General features: G+C 42.2%; 1 protein-coding gene across 6 annotated transcripts in view; it reads left to right on the forward strand.

The window, feature by feature from the left end:
* Positions 1-205: 205 nt before the first annotated feature.
* TAFA4 (TAFA chemokine like family member 4) overlaps positions 206-16,397 on the forward strand; it is a 166,517-nt gene continuing 150,325 nt past the window's right edge. For 5 of the 6 annotated variants that reach the window (XR_015794949.1, XR_015794948.1, XR_015794951.1 and 2 more), the window contains exon 1: positions 1,397-2,523. Coding sequence is in view for 1 of the 6 variants with exons in the window: in XM_088134363.1 (XP_087990489.1) it covers positions 2,424-2,523 (100 nt within the window). In the remaining 5 variants the exon portion in view is untranslated. Of the gene's footprint in view, positions 682-1,396; positions 2,524-16,397 lie in introns of those variants that run through there. The other variant, XR_015794950.1, reaches the window with a different exon arrangement.

Raw genomic sequence — 16,397 nt, forward strand, 5'->3', positions numbered from 1 at the left:
ACCCCTCGAGCAGAGGGGAGGCGAGGCCGCGACGGGGAGCGCTACTTCGCGCCCCGGGGAGAAGTCAGAATTCCCTCCTTCAGCCTTACCTCGGACTGGGCAAGGGGATGGTCACGTGCACGGCCAGTGTGGAGGGGGGCGGAGGCAAATGAGTCTTCGGTTTGAGGAGGAGAAGAAACGCCAGAGCTTGGAAAGGAGGCGGGCAGCTCGCCCTGCCGCCCAATCAGGGCCGCCCGCCCCGGGGTCCTTTGAAAGAGGCTCGGGGAGCGCTCGTGGTCTTCTCGCCAGCTTTCCAAGCGGAGCCGGCGGCCGTTTGGCTTCGGCTACCTGGGGGTTGTGGTCGTCGCAGACTCCCGTCGCTGTGGAACTTTTCCTCCTACTCCTTCTACTGTTAGACCTCTTGCCGTTTCTCTCCTCCTGCTGCTGGCTTCAGTTCCTCCTGAGACGAAGGGACCGCTTTTCCCTGGGCTCTCACGAGCCATCCACTCCCTTCTCCGCTGGGCGAGCTGTGGATCCCGCTCTCCTCCCACCCGCAAGTGCAGGGTGCCCATTCTGTTCTTGGCGACGGGCGCACCACCAAAGCTACCAGGTCGGGAGAAAAGGCTTTGAATGGGGTCTTGCTGCTTTGCGCCGGTCTCCTGCGGAGCGGCTGCATCCCCAGGATCCTGCGACGCGCTCCAGGTAAGGATCGCGGGCGGGAAAGCACGCGCTGCTTTCTCTCTTCCCGCATGCAAGAAAGTCCGCCGGGTAGTCTGCCGGGGGTGTATTGGTGGCGCCGGTGCGGTCGTGCGTTGCGTCCTGGTGTTTCGCCTCCTACCTCCGGTACTCGCGAGTCGGGAAAGGCTCTGGAAGATGCTCTGCCTGAGTCGGAGGCTGACTCTCGCCCCTTTCCATCCACTCTTTGATTGGGTGATTGGAATCAACTCTGCTTTCCATTCACGCTGGAGGAAGCCGGGCCAGTCGAGCGCGGGCGATGCTGGGTGTGGAGGGAAGAGAAGCTTCGGCAAGAGCAGGGACGCGAGCGGGCGCGCCAAGGCGGAGTAGGAGTTGTCAGAGGAGCTTTCGGAGCAAAGGCACCCCCCTTTCCTTTTAGGGCCCCGGAGAACTTGAGCCGAGCAACTTGCAGAGCTCGCTGCCCCGGGAGCGATGGAGGACCTTTGGGAGCCTGGAGTGTGTCAGTTCACACGCGCCGAGTTGGAAATACTGCTTTGTGGCGGTGACCCCTCTCATGGTGGCTGGGGTTCTCCCTTCATCTCAGGCTTTATTTTAGAATAGGGCGTCTAAATCTCCCTTTCCCCGTAACTTGATTGGGGGAGGTCTCCGAGATAGCTCGTGGATCGTTGACGGGGATAGTGGGAGATTTGGGGGGGGGGTTGAGAACGAAAGCTGCCGGACAGCCCGTTGTCGGCCCCTCCGCTCCAGAGGCTTCAGCCCCACGGAGTTCCAGCAAACCCTAAATGCCCGCGCTGGCTAGAAGGGGAAGGGATGGCGTGCGAGCTGCGAAGGTGGCGGCCTGCAAGATGTTGATTTCTGGCGCCCGAAGTCGGAGAAAACCAAGGCGCCGACTTGGACAGCGAAGGGCGCGAAACGCCGCTTGGCTGGCGGAGACGAGGAGCGCACGCCAGAGCCCGACCGCCGGTTGTTCCCGAGCCCGGGGGAGCCTTTGTTTCTCGCGCTGGGCGCCATGTGATCGAGCTCGCGGTGCCGCCCAGACGCATCCTGCCCGCCAGCCTCTCTCAGCTGCGGCGGGGTTTATCCTGAGACGGGCTTGCTCAGCCGACGAACTTGGTGGGCAAGCAGCGCTACGGTAGCTGGGGGAGCGGGGAATAGCTGCCCCGTAGCCCTAAGGCAAAGGCCGTGTGAGCGCAGAACGCCCACGCCGGCTCCCTGGACGGAGAGTTTGGGGCTTCTTTTGCACGTGCGTCTCCTGGGCAGACTTTGGCCCTCTTACCCGTTTTGGCGGGGTGCTTTGGCGTGCAGATGTGGAAGAGCGATCGGGGGCGTTTGCGTGGCGGACGAGGACCTCCTGCCCCCTCTTCCACCTGTCTTTCAGCAAGGCTCGCTTTTGCTTCCGTACGTGCGCCCCCGAACCTGGATGGAAGGAGCTCTGCCGAAGGAACCGCTCCCCGCAGCCCGTGATATTAGGCGGGCTGCGAGGTGGGACTTCGTGGCTGGCGTGGATCGTCCACAGCAAAACGAGCTTTAGCTTGCTACGTTTGGCGGATGGTCGTAATAGATCTAGAGGATCTTTCGTTTTGTCGGAAGACAAGGAAACTGAGCTTGGGGAAGTTGGTTTATTTAATCCTCCTTGCAAAGGAATAGTTAATTTTCTGAGTTATATTGTATCCTGGACAACTTCTGGGGGCAGGTTTTTCCTATCAAAACTGTGGAAGGCATGACTTTGCTGGTGAAATAAGGCCACAATGTTTTGTGTGCCTGTGATAATGACACATTGTTGTGGTCTTTTGGTGGACTTTCCTTACAAGCTGCATCTACTGACTCAGAGCTACAACCTCATCCTATGTAAGTGCATTTACTGCTCATGTGCAATTGCACACTGCATGTCATGCACTGATTGAGTCCTGTTGGCGTTTCTTCCAAGTAATATGGTATATTAAAGAATGGAATGTTAGTCCTATATTAGGAACACATCCTTGAGTAATGCAGTCCTCAGCTGTAAGTGCAATTTAATATAATAAGACTTCTGAATAAGCAACCTTGTGTTGATCACATCTTTGGTTCTGCACTGTGATACCACCACTTCAGTATCACAGCATCAACTTCAATATAGTTACTTTTTGTTGAGTTTTTCAAAATGATTGCTCTTGAATCCAGGGTAACTACATGAATAATTCCATGCAGTTTTCTAGGGAAGATTTTCAGAAGTGGTTTGCTCTTGCCTCCTTCCTAAGGGTGAGAGAGAGGGGCTGGCCCAAGGTCACCCAAATGGCTTTGTGCCTAAAGCAGGACTGGAACTTCCAGTCCTCCTGGTTTTTACTTAGTTAATTTTAATAGGGATATTTATATTTTTATTGTTTTTACTGTTTTGGATTTTAATTTTGAGCCGCCCAGAGTTGCCCTTTGGGGAAGATGGGTGGCATATTAAATAAATAAATAAATGTATTTTTTGTCCTTTAAGCTTCAATTAGGAATCCCTGGAGTTTTTAGGTAATCACTTGAAGTATGCTCCGCAGTCATCCAATTCTTATTCCACGTGCTATAAATACTGGTATTTGCAGTATACCAGTTAGTGTATTCCAAGAAGTGTGCTCAATAATTACATGCATACCTTTGCACAGATATGTTTCCAAATTGCTTTGGCACACATTTTTTCCTCACACAAGTTGCATTTACACAGCTGGCATTCATTTTTCTGCATGTTTTGGAACAATATGATATTTGAAGGAAAGCACCCTAAATTCATTCCTTTTTAAAATTGTAGTGCTCTACTAATTATAGTTTGTCTGATCACAGCAACATTTAAATATATTATTTGACAGAAGTAACAGCTCTGTCACCTTGCCCATGAAACAATATAAGTGTGTCTAATGTGATAACTTAAAGCAACAGTGATAATGAACAGTGATGATAAGTCTGTCCCAAAGAGACCATCTGGCTGTTTGCAGTCAGTCTGCTGCTTCTATGGAAAAAAATTCTTAATATGACTACAATTCATGTTATCACTTAAATATATATTTAGAATTTGGAATATTTTCATTTAAGTTGACCTGGCTAGTTATCCTGTTAAAGGAGAGGTCATCTTTTGAAAATATTGAATCAAATGTATTTTGATTACATATAGTACCTTCCTGAATGTGTCTGTTCAGATGTCTCACTAGTGTGAACATACTGCATTAAACCATGGCTTGTTCAACTATAGCTTATTGAATTTATACTTTATCATAATTTATTAAATAAACCATGCTAACCAAGATGAAACAAGCTACATGATGGTTTAGTGTGGTGCACGAACCCAGCCATTATGTTCAGTAAGGCTTACTCACAATTCAATGTGCATAATATTCACAGCCTTGATATTTATCAAAATCTTATGGAAAATGTTATTTTTTTTCCTGAAAGGAAATTCTGGAAAGAGGAGGAAAGAAAGCTTTTGCAACGGTGGACTTTTCTGATGATAACATACTGTTTTATGCCAAACTCCCTTAATGTTTCAACAGGTTGTTTGAATATCTTAGTAATACTATTTCCATAATATCACTTAGGAAAATACTTCTGCTTACAGCTGCTGTGAGAGGATGTCGAAGAGATGCTGAAACTTTACCTACTAGATACCAAGTCTATGCTTGACATTATCAATAGCCAGTTAGGGATTTTGGACACGTATGGACCATCTGCTACTAGAAATGTTCTACTGTAATGATCAAGGCAAACTCAAGCATACATTTTTACACAGTCATTTTTAGCGCTACTAGATTTGGGCTGCAGAAATCTGGGTGCCATTAGAGATGGTAGCAAGAACAAGAATTTTGCTCCCAGTTGGTCATCCAGTTTTTCGTGTCCCAGAACAGTCCCTAACCATGTCAGCTTTTCTCTAAAAAGCTAAAGAATGTGTGTGTGTGTGTGTGCGCATACGTATGTGTGTGTAATATATGTCTAGATGGAAACAAGGCCTGTAGATTTCCATAGCGGCATTTAACAAGCCTGCTCAAGGCTGAAAACTGGGACTGTTTCCTGAAGAAACATACGTACAATTGCACTAAAAGTGTGCTGGGTTTTCCCTTACGATTAAAACCCTGGATGTCTTTTCTCTAAATGAATATGCTTAAATGTTACAATTAACTTTGGAGTCCTTGTTCCTTGGAGTTAAGCATGCAGGAAAGAGAGAGGGGCCCTTCTTGTTATGACACCCTGAATGTGGAGTGCCAGCCCCAGGAAGATTTCGTTCACTGAGTTTGATGCTTCTCAGTGCCAGATGAAGGCCATGTTTAAGTAACAAATCTTACTGCCTCTGCTGCTTTGACCTGGATCTGTCTTTTTGCCTCATTGATTATCATTATTTTGCATTTGTTCATTAATTCATTTGGGATATGAATATCTCTAAAGAAGGTAAGTTGACATGATCAAAGATTTCACTGCCTGGCTAAGAAGTATGCTATAAATGTTAATGGTATTTTTATTGTGATTAGTACACTGGCCAACTTTAATAATCTTTGGTTTTGTTTATCTGCACAGCCCTATTTTTCAGTTAATTAAATTGTACCTTGCTGGTTGATTCTTCTACCTAATGTAACATTTTATGTGATCCAGCAAGGACAATGAGGAGCAGCACCACTGATGATATTTCAGAGCAGCCTGACCCAAACTGGTGTCATTCAGGTGTGCTTTTTTCCCTTAAGAGTGGTGGTTCAGGTTTTTGTCTACTGGGAATGTAAGAAAAAATTGGGGAGCTGAGGAAAGGCTATCAACCTGGGTAGCAGTTAAGGTGCTGAGTTAGAAACCAGGGGACTGTGAGTCCTGATTCTCTCTTCGGCATGAACACTGACCAGTTGTTGTTGGGAAAACAGGAAGTGGTAGCATTATTTCCTCTATTCGGAATTGTACAATAATTAAGATATTGAAGGCAAAAGGAGAAGAGGACGGCAGAGGATGAGATGGTTAGATAGCATCACTGAAGCAATGAGCATGAAACTGAGCAAACTCAGGGAGGCAGTGAAGGACAGGAAGGCCTGGCGCAATATGGTTCATGGGGTCACGAAGAGTCGGACACGACTTAACGACTGAACAACAACAACAATAATAAAGATGAGCTACAACTCTAAATATTTTGTAACTAAGCCAGGCCACTTATACATTATGGAGTAAAAGCTGGATTTGGAAGCATTCTTAGACTAATCTTTTTTACCAAACCACCAGGGCAGAATGTATGAAAGATAATTCTTTTTATCTCCAAATGTTCTGGACATCAGTTCCCATTAGCTAGCCAATGTGGTCAACGGTACGGGATTGTGGAAGCTGCAGTTCTAAATATCTGCAGAAATGAATAAAAACCTACCAGAGATTAGGTTGTCTACCCCAGTCTTTGCATACAAAAAATATGAGGCCAATATAATTGTTCAATCCAATTAAGAAAGGTATTTTCCTTGCCAGCTTGCATGCATAGGTGCATACTGAAAGAAACCCTATGGAATAGGGTGGCCAGTGAAATTGCTTGATGTAATTTATTTGCACTTGGGAATAATTTACTTTCAGTTGGTCATAAAATGTTCATGAGATGAATTAATTTAAATTAGAAAATAGTAAATAACTTTTTCATTATTATGGGAATATTCAAACGGAATACTAACTTTGCTTGATATATTATCCCACTTTTAAAAAGCAAGTTAGAAAATGATATTGGCACCTGTTGATTAAGAAACTGTTAGGGAGAAAAACTGTTATAAACATTAGAACTTATTTTTAATGGTTTACATTGTATTTAAGGTTCTGCCCTATTTAGATTTGATAATGAGATTTACATGAAGAAAACAATTATGTTGATTGCAGAAAATAGGAACTGTAGTTCAACACATCAACAATTAGGCAAAGTTAAATACTACAGAGACACTGGAGGTAAAGAATCACTGAGTTGGAAAAGGCTATTAAAACCATTGAGGCCTCAGTGCCTCTATCCTACGTAGATCCAGATTTAAAACATTCAAGGAAGGGGAGCTGACCACATCCCTTGGTAATTGATACCACTGTCAAACTGCTCTTACTGTCTGGATATTTTCTGTGCATTCAATCAGAACCTACCTTCCTGTAGTTTAAATCCATCATTCAGCATCCTGAAGTTTCAACCTTCTGCGTGGTGGTGCCCCTTCTGTTATTTGTCATATGCAGCCCCCTTGAACTTTCTTGTGCCCTCAAGTCATATTGGAACAATTTCCTGTTACCTTTGGCAGAGAATCGAGGGAGTGGAAGTCCAGTTAATCTGGAGGGCACTTGTAAATCCCATAGGTTGTCTTAACAGAAGGCTACTTTATGTACAGATACAAATAAAGACAGTTTTGTCCCCTACCCGTAAATGCATGAATGACCTCATTGTTTGGATCTTTTTTGTTAACTTCAACTGACATCTGCCGATACTATGATTTCAGAATTTGGCTTTGTTTTTTCATACTGCATCTAATTGTTGACCTCTGTGAGGGCCACTTAAAAATGAAAAATGCAGCCTGGAGATTTGTGGGGAAAAGATTAGATATAAGAACTAATAATGTTATTAGTGTGCATCTATGCCAAAGAGTTATGATAAAGCAGTTGGAATTTTTAAAACAGTAGAACAACAATGACTCTAATAACAAGTTTTTCTGGTTACTTCAGCAGTTATAGAAGAGCAAGGCCACTTGCCTGCAAAAAATGAGTAGGCTGGATTGTATTTATTAGTAATTTTATGAGTAAATTGCTTTATTCATGTTGTATTCCTAATTTCTTCTAGCAGGAGGTAGTTTGGGAATAAACCTGAGATTAAAGTTTTTTTGGGTTTTTTTTTTGGTAAACCCTGTAGTCTCTGTGAAGTCAGAGCCCAATCTGTATCTTTTCTTTTCTCCCCCTCCTTTCAAAATGTATGGAGGGACCCAATACTGCTAACCAATTGGATGGAACATATACAGTCAGTCCCCAATTCAAGGGATAAAGAAAGATTCATTTAAAATACATTAAAGTACATGGAAATCACAAGAATTAGCATTAGAAAGGAAATAAATGGGTCCTATTTGAGATTTATTATTTTGATTTATATTTGCATTCCTTATTCCTTATGTTATGCCTACCTCATAACAGCCTAAGCCATGTCTCCCATTTATTTTTTGAGAGACAGAATGAAATGCAGATCTTTGAGATCTTCAGAATATTTTACCAGATACAACTGTAAAGCAGCAAGTAATAACAAAATAAGAGATGGATAGGAGAAAAGGGGAAAACAGGGGTATTCAAAGTTTTGAATCTGCATTTTGCTTTTGTTTTAAGATGATTCTGTGGGAGTAGGCCCTGTCAATAAGATGCTGCAGTGGTTTCAGATTGGCCTAAGAGTAGCACCCATATATGAATTTTGCAACTTTTCTTAAGATCATTGTGGCTATCTTTAGTTCTATATGACCTTTGTTCCTAAAATTCTAAGGAGGTAAGGCAATGAGGATGTTTCCAGGATCAGCCAGTTTGGAATAACCATTGTACCACTGGTAATCAAATTTTAGGTTTAATGCTGAAAGGAGATGGACCATTATCACTTGCCAACCCAGGGAGTTGTGCAAGTTGGCCAATTTGAAGTGTTGTTGACTTTCCTTGTGTCAGACAAGATACCCTAAGAGGGAAAGCAACCTCTTGGCCATTGTCACCATTCTGGTGTCCTGCAGATTTCTTGGATCTGTATCTCAGGATGTCCAGCCAGCAAGTCATCAGGATAATAAGTGGAGTTATAGTTCCAACTCCTCTGGAAGGTACCAGATTGGCTGCTCTTGTGTTTGCTGCTTAACATAAGCCATGCACTCTGTTTTGCTAATACATACTGCAAAACCACCAATATTGGAAGATTTCCCTTCCTAATGCAGTGTTCTCCCCTTCATGGATCACTGCCTTGTTGTGGCGAAGGGGCTTGCGTAACTCAGTGAAGCCATGAGCTATACCGTGCAGGGCCACCCAAGACGGACAGGTCATGACAGAGAGTTCTGACAAAATGTGGTCCACTGGAGAAGGAAATGGCAACCCACTCCAGTATCCTTGCCAAGAAAACCCCATGGACAATGTTAAAAGGCTAAAAAATATGACGCCGGAAGATGAGCCCCTCAGGTCGGAAGGTGTCCAATATGCTACTGGGGAAGAGCGGAGGGTAATTCCAAGTAGCTCCAGAAAGAGTGAAGCGGCTGGGCCAAAGCCGAAAGGACGTTCAGCTGTGGATGTATCTGGAAGCGAAAAGAAGGTCCGATGCTGTAAAGAACAATATTGTATAGGTATCTGGAATGTAAGATCTATGAACCAAGGCAAGCTGGATGTGGTCAAACATGAGATGACAAGATTGAACGTCGACATCTTGGGAATCAGCGAACTGAAATGGACGGGAATGGGTGAATTTAATTCGGGTGACCATTATATCTACTACTGTGGGCAAGAAACCCTTAGAAGAAATGGAGTTGCACTCATAGTCAATAAGAGAGTGGGAAAGGCAGTAATGGGGTACAACCTCAAAAACGACAGAATGATCTCAGTGCGTATCCAAGGCAAACCATTCAATATCACAGTCATCCAAGTCTATGCCCCAACCACTGATGCCGAAGAAGCTGAAGTTGACCGCTTCTATGAAGACCTACAACACCTTCTAGAACTAGTACCAAAAAGATGTCCTTTTCATCATAGGGGATTGGAATGCTAAAGTAGGAAGTCAAGGAGTAATCGGAATAACAGGCAAGTTTGGCCTTGGAGTACAAAATGAAGCAGGGCAAAGGCTAATAGAGTTCTGTCAAGAGAACAAGCTAGTCATAGCAAACACTCTTTTCCAACAACACAAGAGACGACTCTACACATGGACATCACCAGATGGTCAATACCGAAACCAGATTGATTATATACTTTGCAGCCAAAGATGGAGAAGCTCTATACAGACAGCAAAAACAAGACCAGGAGCTGACTGTGGCTCAGATCATGAGCTTCTTACTGCAAAATTTAGGCTTAAATTGAAGAATGTAGGGAAAACCACTAGACCACTCAGGTATGACTTAGATCATATTCCTTGTGAGTACACAGTGAAGGTGATGAATAGATTTAGAGGATTAGATTTGGTAGACAGAGTGCCTGAAGAACTATGGACGGAGGTCCGTAACATTGTACAGGAGGCAGCAACTAAAACCATCCCAAAGAAAAAGAAATGCAAGAAAGCAAAATGGCTGTCTGATGAGGCTTTACAAATAGCTGTGGAAAGAAGGAATGCGAAAAGCAAGGGTGAAAGGGAAAGATATAAGCAACTGAATGCAGATTTCCAGAGAATAGCAAGGAGAGATAAGAAGGCCTTCTTAAATGAACAATGCAAAGAAATTGAGGAAAACAATAGAATGGGGAAGACTAGAGATCTCTACAAGAAAATTGGAGATATGAAAGGAACGTTTAGTGCAAAGATGGGCATGATAAAGGACAAAAAAGGCAGGGACCTAACAGAAGCAGAAGAGATTAAGAAGCGGTGGCAAGAATACACAGAAGAACTATACAAGAAAGATCTTAATGTCCCTGATGTCCACGCTGGTGTGATCACTGACCTTGAGCCAGACATCCTAGAGAGTGAAGTCAAGTGGGCCTTAGGAAGCATTGCTAACAACAAAGCTAGTGGAGATGACAGTATTCCAGCTGAGTTATTTAAAATACTAAAAGATGATAGTGTTAAAGTGCTGCACTCAATATGCCAGCAAGTTTGGAAAGCACAACAGTGGCCACGGGATTGGAAAAGGTCAGTTTATGTTCCAATTCCAAAGAAGGGCAACGCCAGAGAATGCTCAAACTATCGCACAATTGCACTCATTTCACATGCTAGCAAGGTTATGCTCAAAATCCTACAAGCTAGGCTTCAGCAATACATGAACCGAGAACTACCGGATGTACAAGCTGGGTTTCGAAGAGGCAGAGGAACTAGAGATCAAATCGCCAACATTCGCTGGATCATGGAGAAAGCACGAGAGTTCCAGAAAAATATCTACTTCTGCTTCATTGACTATGCAAAAGCCTTTGATTGTGTGGATCACAACAAACTGTGGCAAATTCTTAAAGAGATGGGAGTACCAGACCACCTTACCTGTCTCCTGAGAAATCTGTATGCGGGCCAAGAAGCAACAGTTAGAACCGGTCATGGAACAACCGATTGGTTCAAAATAGGGAAAGGTGTACGACAAGGCTGTATACTGTCACCCTGCTTATTTAACCTATATGCAGAGTACATCATGAGAAATGCCAGGCTGGAAGAATCACAAGCCGGAATTAAGATTACAGGGAGAATCATCAACAACCTCAGATATGCGGACGATACCACCCTAATGGCAGAAAGTGAAGAAGAACTAAAGAGCCTCTTGATGAGAGTGAAAGAGGAGAGTGCAAAAGCTGGCTTGAAACTCAACATTAAAAAAACTAAGATCATGGCATCTGGACCCATCAATTCCTGGCAAATAGAAGGGGTAGAAATGGAAGCAGTAACAGACTTCATTTATTTGGGCTCCAAGATCACCGCAGACGGAGACTGCAGCCATGAAATTAAAAGACGCTTGCTCCTTGGGAGGAAAGCTATGGCAAGCCTAGATAGCATATTAAAAAGTAGAGACGTCACCTTGCCGACAAAGATCCGCATAGTCAAAGCTATGGTTTTTCCAGTAGTAATGTATGGCTGTGAGAGCTGGACCATAAAAAGGCCGAGTGCCGAAGAATTGATGCCTTTGAACTGTGGTGCTGGAGAAGACTCTTGAGAGTCCCCTGGACTGCTAGGAGGTCAAACCAGTCAATCTTAAAGGAAATCAACCCTGATTGCTCATTGGAAGGATCGATAATGAAGCTCAAGCTCAGATATTTTGGTCACCTAATGCGAAGAGAGATCTCTTTGGAGAAGACCCTGATGCTGGGAAAGATTGAAGGCAAAAGGAGAAGAGGACGGCAGAGGATGAGATGGTTAGATAGCATCACTGAAGCAATGAGCATGAAACTGAGCAAACTCAGGGAGGCAGTGAAGGACAGGAAGGCCTGGCGCAATATGGTTCATGGGGTCACGAAGAGTCGGACACGACTTAACGACTAAACAACAAATGCAGTGTTCTAACACAGTGTTCTTCTGCTTTCCAGTCATCCATCTTTTATACCCATTCATTCACAACTGCAGACAACAATGCAATCCATTCGTTCATTACAGATTCAAAATCAGCCACCTTGTTACTGGTTTTACGGTTCCTCCTTTTTTTCTGCTATCTTATCCTACTAATCTTTGGATGCTATCCTACAGATTATCTCTTCGTCATCCCTTTTCCTTCCCAGCTACAACTTCATAGTTCCTTCCTTCCTGTTTGGGCTGGGTTCCTCTTCTTTCTAAAAAAACCTGTCTTGGAAGAAAAAAAGGAAGAGGATGGGGCAGCTGGAGAACTGTTGCTTTTCAACTGCTCAATTATTACATTTTATATTACTGACTTTAACATAAAAGGGGGGAAAAAATGAAAAAAAATATTGGCCTTAAATGTTCATAAAAGAGCTGTGGACTATAAGAGATATAAAAGGTGTTTTAGGCTGAGGACCACACTTGTCCCTTGAATGATATATCAAGGCTCCAAAGTGCCAGATCACCAAGTACAAAGAGTTGGGCAGACAGCAAAAACTGAATTTGTTTGAATTTAATTTAAATGCAATTAAACTAAGTAGAGTTAGTTTACTAATGACTTCCTAACCATATAATGATTTACAGGTAGTCCTTGCTATCAAATCACAATAGGGACTGGAATTTAGGTGGCTAAGCGATTTGGTTGTTAAGTGAATCAGAGCTGATTTTATAACCTTTTTTATGAAGGGTGTTAAGCGAGTCACCGCAGTTGTTAAGTGAATCATGTGATTGTAAAATGAATCTAGCTTCTCCAATGGACTTTTTTGTTGGAATTCGCTTAATGACCATATGATTCACTTAACAACCACCATAAAAAAGTTGCAAATCATGATCACGTGGCCCCAGGCATCATAAAGCACTTTTCCCAAGGCTGTCGTAACTCTGGACCGTCATCAAATGAATGGTTGTTAAGTGAGGGCTACCTGTATCTCTTTTGTTATTTTGTATGTGACAGTCTGGTGATATCTTTTGCAGGATTTCTGGGGGTATTGTTCAAAACTTTCAGGGGCCAACTGGCCTGGGGTCTCAGGTTGTATATTCCAACCACAAACAATAAGCTTATGGCTCATCAGTAAGATGAGATACGTGTTCAAAAGAAGACTGTTTTGATGGTGGCTAGCAACTTTGGAACCCCTTTGATAAGGATGCCCATGGCTCTGTCATATGAATCTTTTTTAAAAAGGTTTATTTCATTCTTTGCTTTGTTGACTTAATATACATACATCACCAACGTAATGCACTAATGAGTATGTTCTGAGCATGGTTAAGTCTGGATCTAGTCCAGCTTTTTTTTTATTGAACATTAAAAAAAAATGTAAATGTGCCATGGGAGGGTATTAGCACCTGAAAAGTGAATTAAAAGTCTTTTAAATAAAATGATTAGCAGAAAAAGCTGCCTTGTACTTTAACAGCTTGTCTCTCTAGCCAAACATAATCTTTTTTTAGCTGGAGGCACCTGGGAATTTAACCTGGGACTTTCTGAGCGCTAAGCAGGCATTTTGCTATTTAACTACTATTCCTCTCCATTTTCAAGAGAAGCTATGGAGTAGGGCTGTCATATCTAGGATGCAAAACCCCAGATGACTGCTACATGGCAGCAAAGAGCTAATTTTCTGTATCTCTCTATTGTCATCTGGTGATTTCCCAGATTTTTGTAGACTGGATATGGTAGTTCTTTACTAAGTATGAACTATTTGAATGATTCAGGGATAGTCAGTGTGCCCACTGGAGTCCCAAGATTCAAACAGAATGATATAAATTTTGAGATTGCAGTGATCATGCAGTTGTACCTGGGGCCAGTAAAGGTTGAAATTAATGAAATCTGGATTAAATATGAGTGGCAGAAAAACAGTTTGTGTCTTGATAAAACCTAAGCATCTTCTTTCCACTGTTGGAGACAGCTTTTTCCTTTTTACAGGTGAGGGTAAGGAAGCCTGGTTTTATTTTTATTTTCGCAGGCCAAAAAGTGGATGAGCATGGAAAATTGGAATTAATAAATTTTTGAAAAAATGAGATTATATAGGATAGATACTTGCAAATGAGGAGCACATTTGCAAAATGAAGTATAATTTCCCCCTTTTCCACATTTTGGGTGGAGGGAGCTAATATGCTATAACCATACAGTCATAAGCCCAGTCGGAGGTCACATTTCAATTGGCCCCTCACTGCTGCTGCAACGAGCATCATATATTAATAATGTGATTTATTTAGATTGACCTGTTTTAAAAGCATGTGCAGTAGCTGTGAGTAGTCTTACAGCTCACCGTAGTGTAACAATGAGAATAGCCCAGCAGGGTAAGGTGCTAATACTACACACAGAAATTAATTCTGCTTGCTTCAAGTATTAAATAATTAGAGGCAGTCATCAAACTCACTCCATCAGTGCATTTAAAAAGAAGAAAAATGACAATCAGGTTTTTGTTCCCTTATCTCATCCAAAATTCATAGTGATAAAATTCAAAAAAACTCTGTGATTAGCTCCAATGAATTTTCACAGGTCTGCTAGCTAATTTTGGTCTGCCAAGCTTCCAGGTTTGGCCCATATCTCCAAGGGTTGACACACGCTTGCTTTCTTGGACCTGCAACTTGTATTTTAAAGCTTATACCTCCCCAGGACTTCACTTTCAAACACACACACACATGTTTTAATGGGAAAATGTGTGTGTGTGTGTGCCAACTCATCTATATCCTCTGCTTCTAGGTGTTCCTGACCTTCTGAAGACAATAGATACAGCCATGGAAAGGAAGGATTTGTGATCCTTACTCTTCTATCTCCAAAAGCTCAAGAATAACATACAGTACATAATACTCCTCTATATATACCTCCTCTGTATAAATATACCTTTTATGTATAGTGACAGACCTGTAAGGTGCACTGTAAGGTACGTTGAGCTGAGATACAACAGCTGACCAATTATTCCATAGATTTCTATAGCTGAGGTGAGACTTGAACCTGAGGTGTCTCCATCCCTAATTCAATAACCTAACCATTGTATTATTCTTGCTGCCCCTCAGCTTGGGTGAAATTTATAGGATAAGAATTGATTTGCATTTGTGTTGGGTTTAGCTCTTTAGTATACAGTACCTCTGTGTTTCATAGCATAATACTTTGCAACAGCAAGAGCTCTGCGTGTATTTTGGAATAGTGATTTGAAAGAATTCTATCACAGATTTTTTTTCCTAAATAAAAACACATGGTGTGCCAAAACAGAATTTGTCATAGTGCAAACAGGTGCACAGTTTACAGATCTGCTAATATATCTTCAAATATTTCTGGGCTCAAAAATATGTGGATTTGGAGACTTTTGCACAAAGAAGTCTACATTTGGGAAAGTTGAGCACAAAAAATATTTAGGAACCATATCACAGTTGCAATATTTTGACAGTTTCTTATTCTTAAAAATAATTCTTGTAAAATTTGACAGAATTGACTAATAATTAAATGCATGCAATGTTGATATATAGATCAGATTTTTATTGATCTGCAGATTAATGAATTATCAGATAGAATATGCTTCCTTGCTTAAGTTCCCATTTTGATCAGAATAAAGAACCTTTTCAATACATTGAAATACAATACTTTTTCAATACAAAATCAGTATATGAATGAAACAGAAAAATTTAGGAAGGAAGAAAGGCAAATACAGAGACAAAGAAGTAGCAGAAGAGCAGATTTTATACAGCCTACATTATTGGAGAAAAAAAATGCAAGAGAGGAATGGTAGGTTGGTAGAACTTGAACAAATTTAATGGGGGGAAATTAATTTTAGTAGGTCAGTATATCTAATTGCTTGGAGTGGTTTTATTTGAAATTTGTTATGTTGCAGTACCTAAAAGAACATTTAATTGCACTACAGTTTACAGCTTTGTCCTCTCCCACATTTTATTCAATATCTCCATGAAGCCTCTGGATGAGGCCATTTATTAGTTCAGGGAGAAGGATTCAGTTGTATATCTCAACCCCAAGCTCAGTGTAAAGTTTGGTGTAATCCTAATTCAGTGTCTAAAGGGTTATTAGGGACTGGGTGGGAAAAACAAGCTCAGATTCAGCCAAGCAAGATGGAGTTGTTAAAGTGCTGTTCCATGTAAAAATAGGTGTGGAATCGGGGGGGGTGTGTGTGTCTTTCTAGACTTGTGGCTCCTGCTTCTAGCAGGTAAAAAGCAGGTAAAAGGTGTAGTCAGGAGGGCATTTGCCCAGCTTTCATGGGTATGCTAGTTGCCACCTTTCCTGGAATGAGGAGCACTGTGTACTGTCATTCATACCTTTTCCAGCTCTTGATTGTACTATTATAGTTTGCTTTACATGGAGCTGACCTTGAAGACAATCAGTACAGAATTCAGCTTCTCACCTGATAATGGTTCTGACCCAGAATTGACATATAACACCAATATTACAGAAACTGCATTGGTTATCAGTATGTTTCTGGGTATTATTCAAAGTTAGGGTTATCATTGCTGTCTAGCTTGGAGGCTGGGTATCTCTGAGATTTCTTGTTCCAGATTTCATGCAAGCAGAAAGTGCTGACTGACTGCCCCTGAAATTGAGATGTTTGGTGAAAGCAGGCATTCT

The sequence above is a fragment of the Python bivittatus genome, unplaced genomic scaffold, assembly GCF_059951505.1.
Source record: "Python bivittatus isolate LINGU-HERP-01145 unplaced genomic scaffold, Pbiv_v1 ctg000080_np1212, whole genome shotgun sequence".
NCBI lineage: Eukaryota > Metazoa > Chordata > Lepidosauria > Squamata > Pythonidae > Python > Python bivittatus.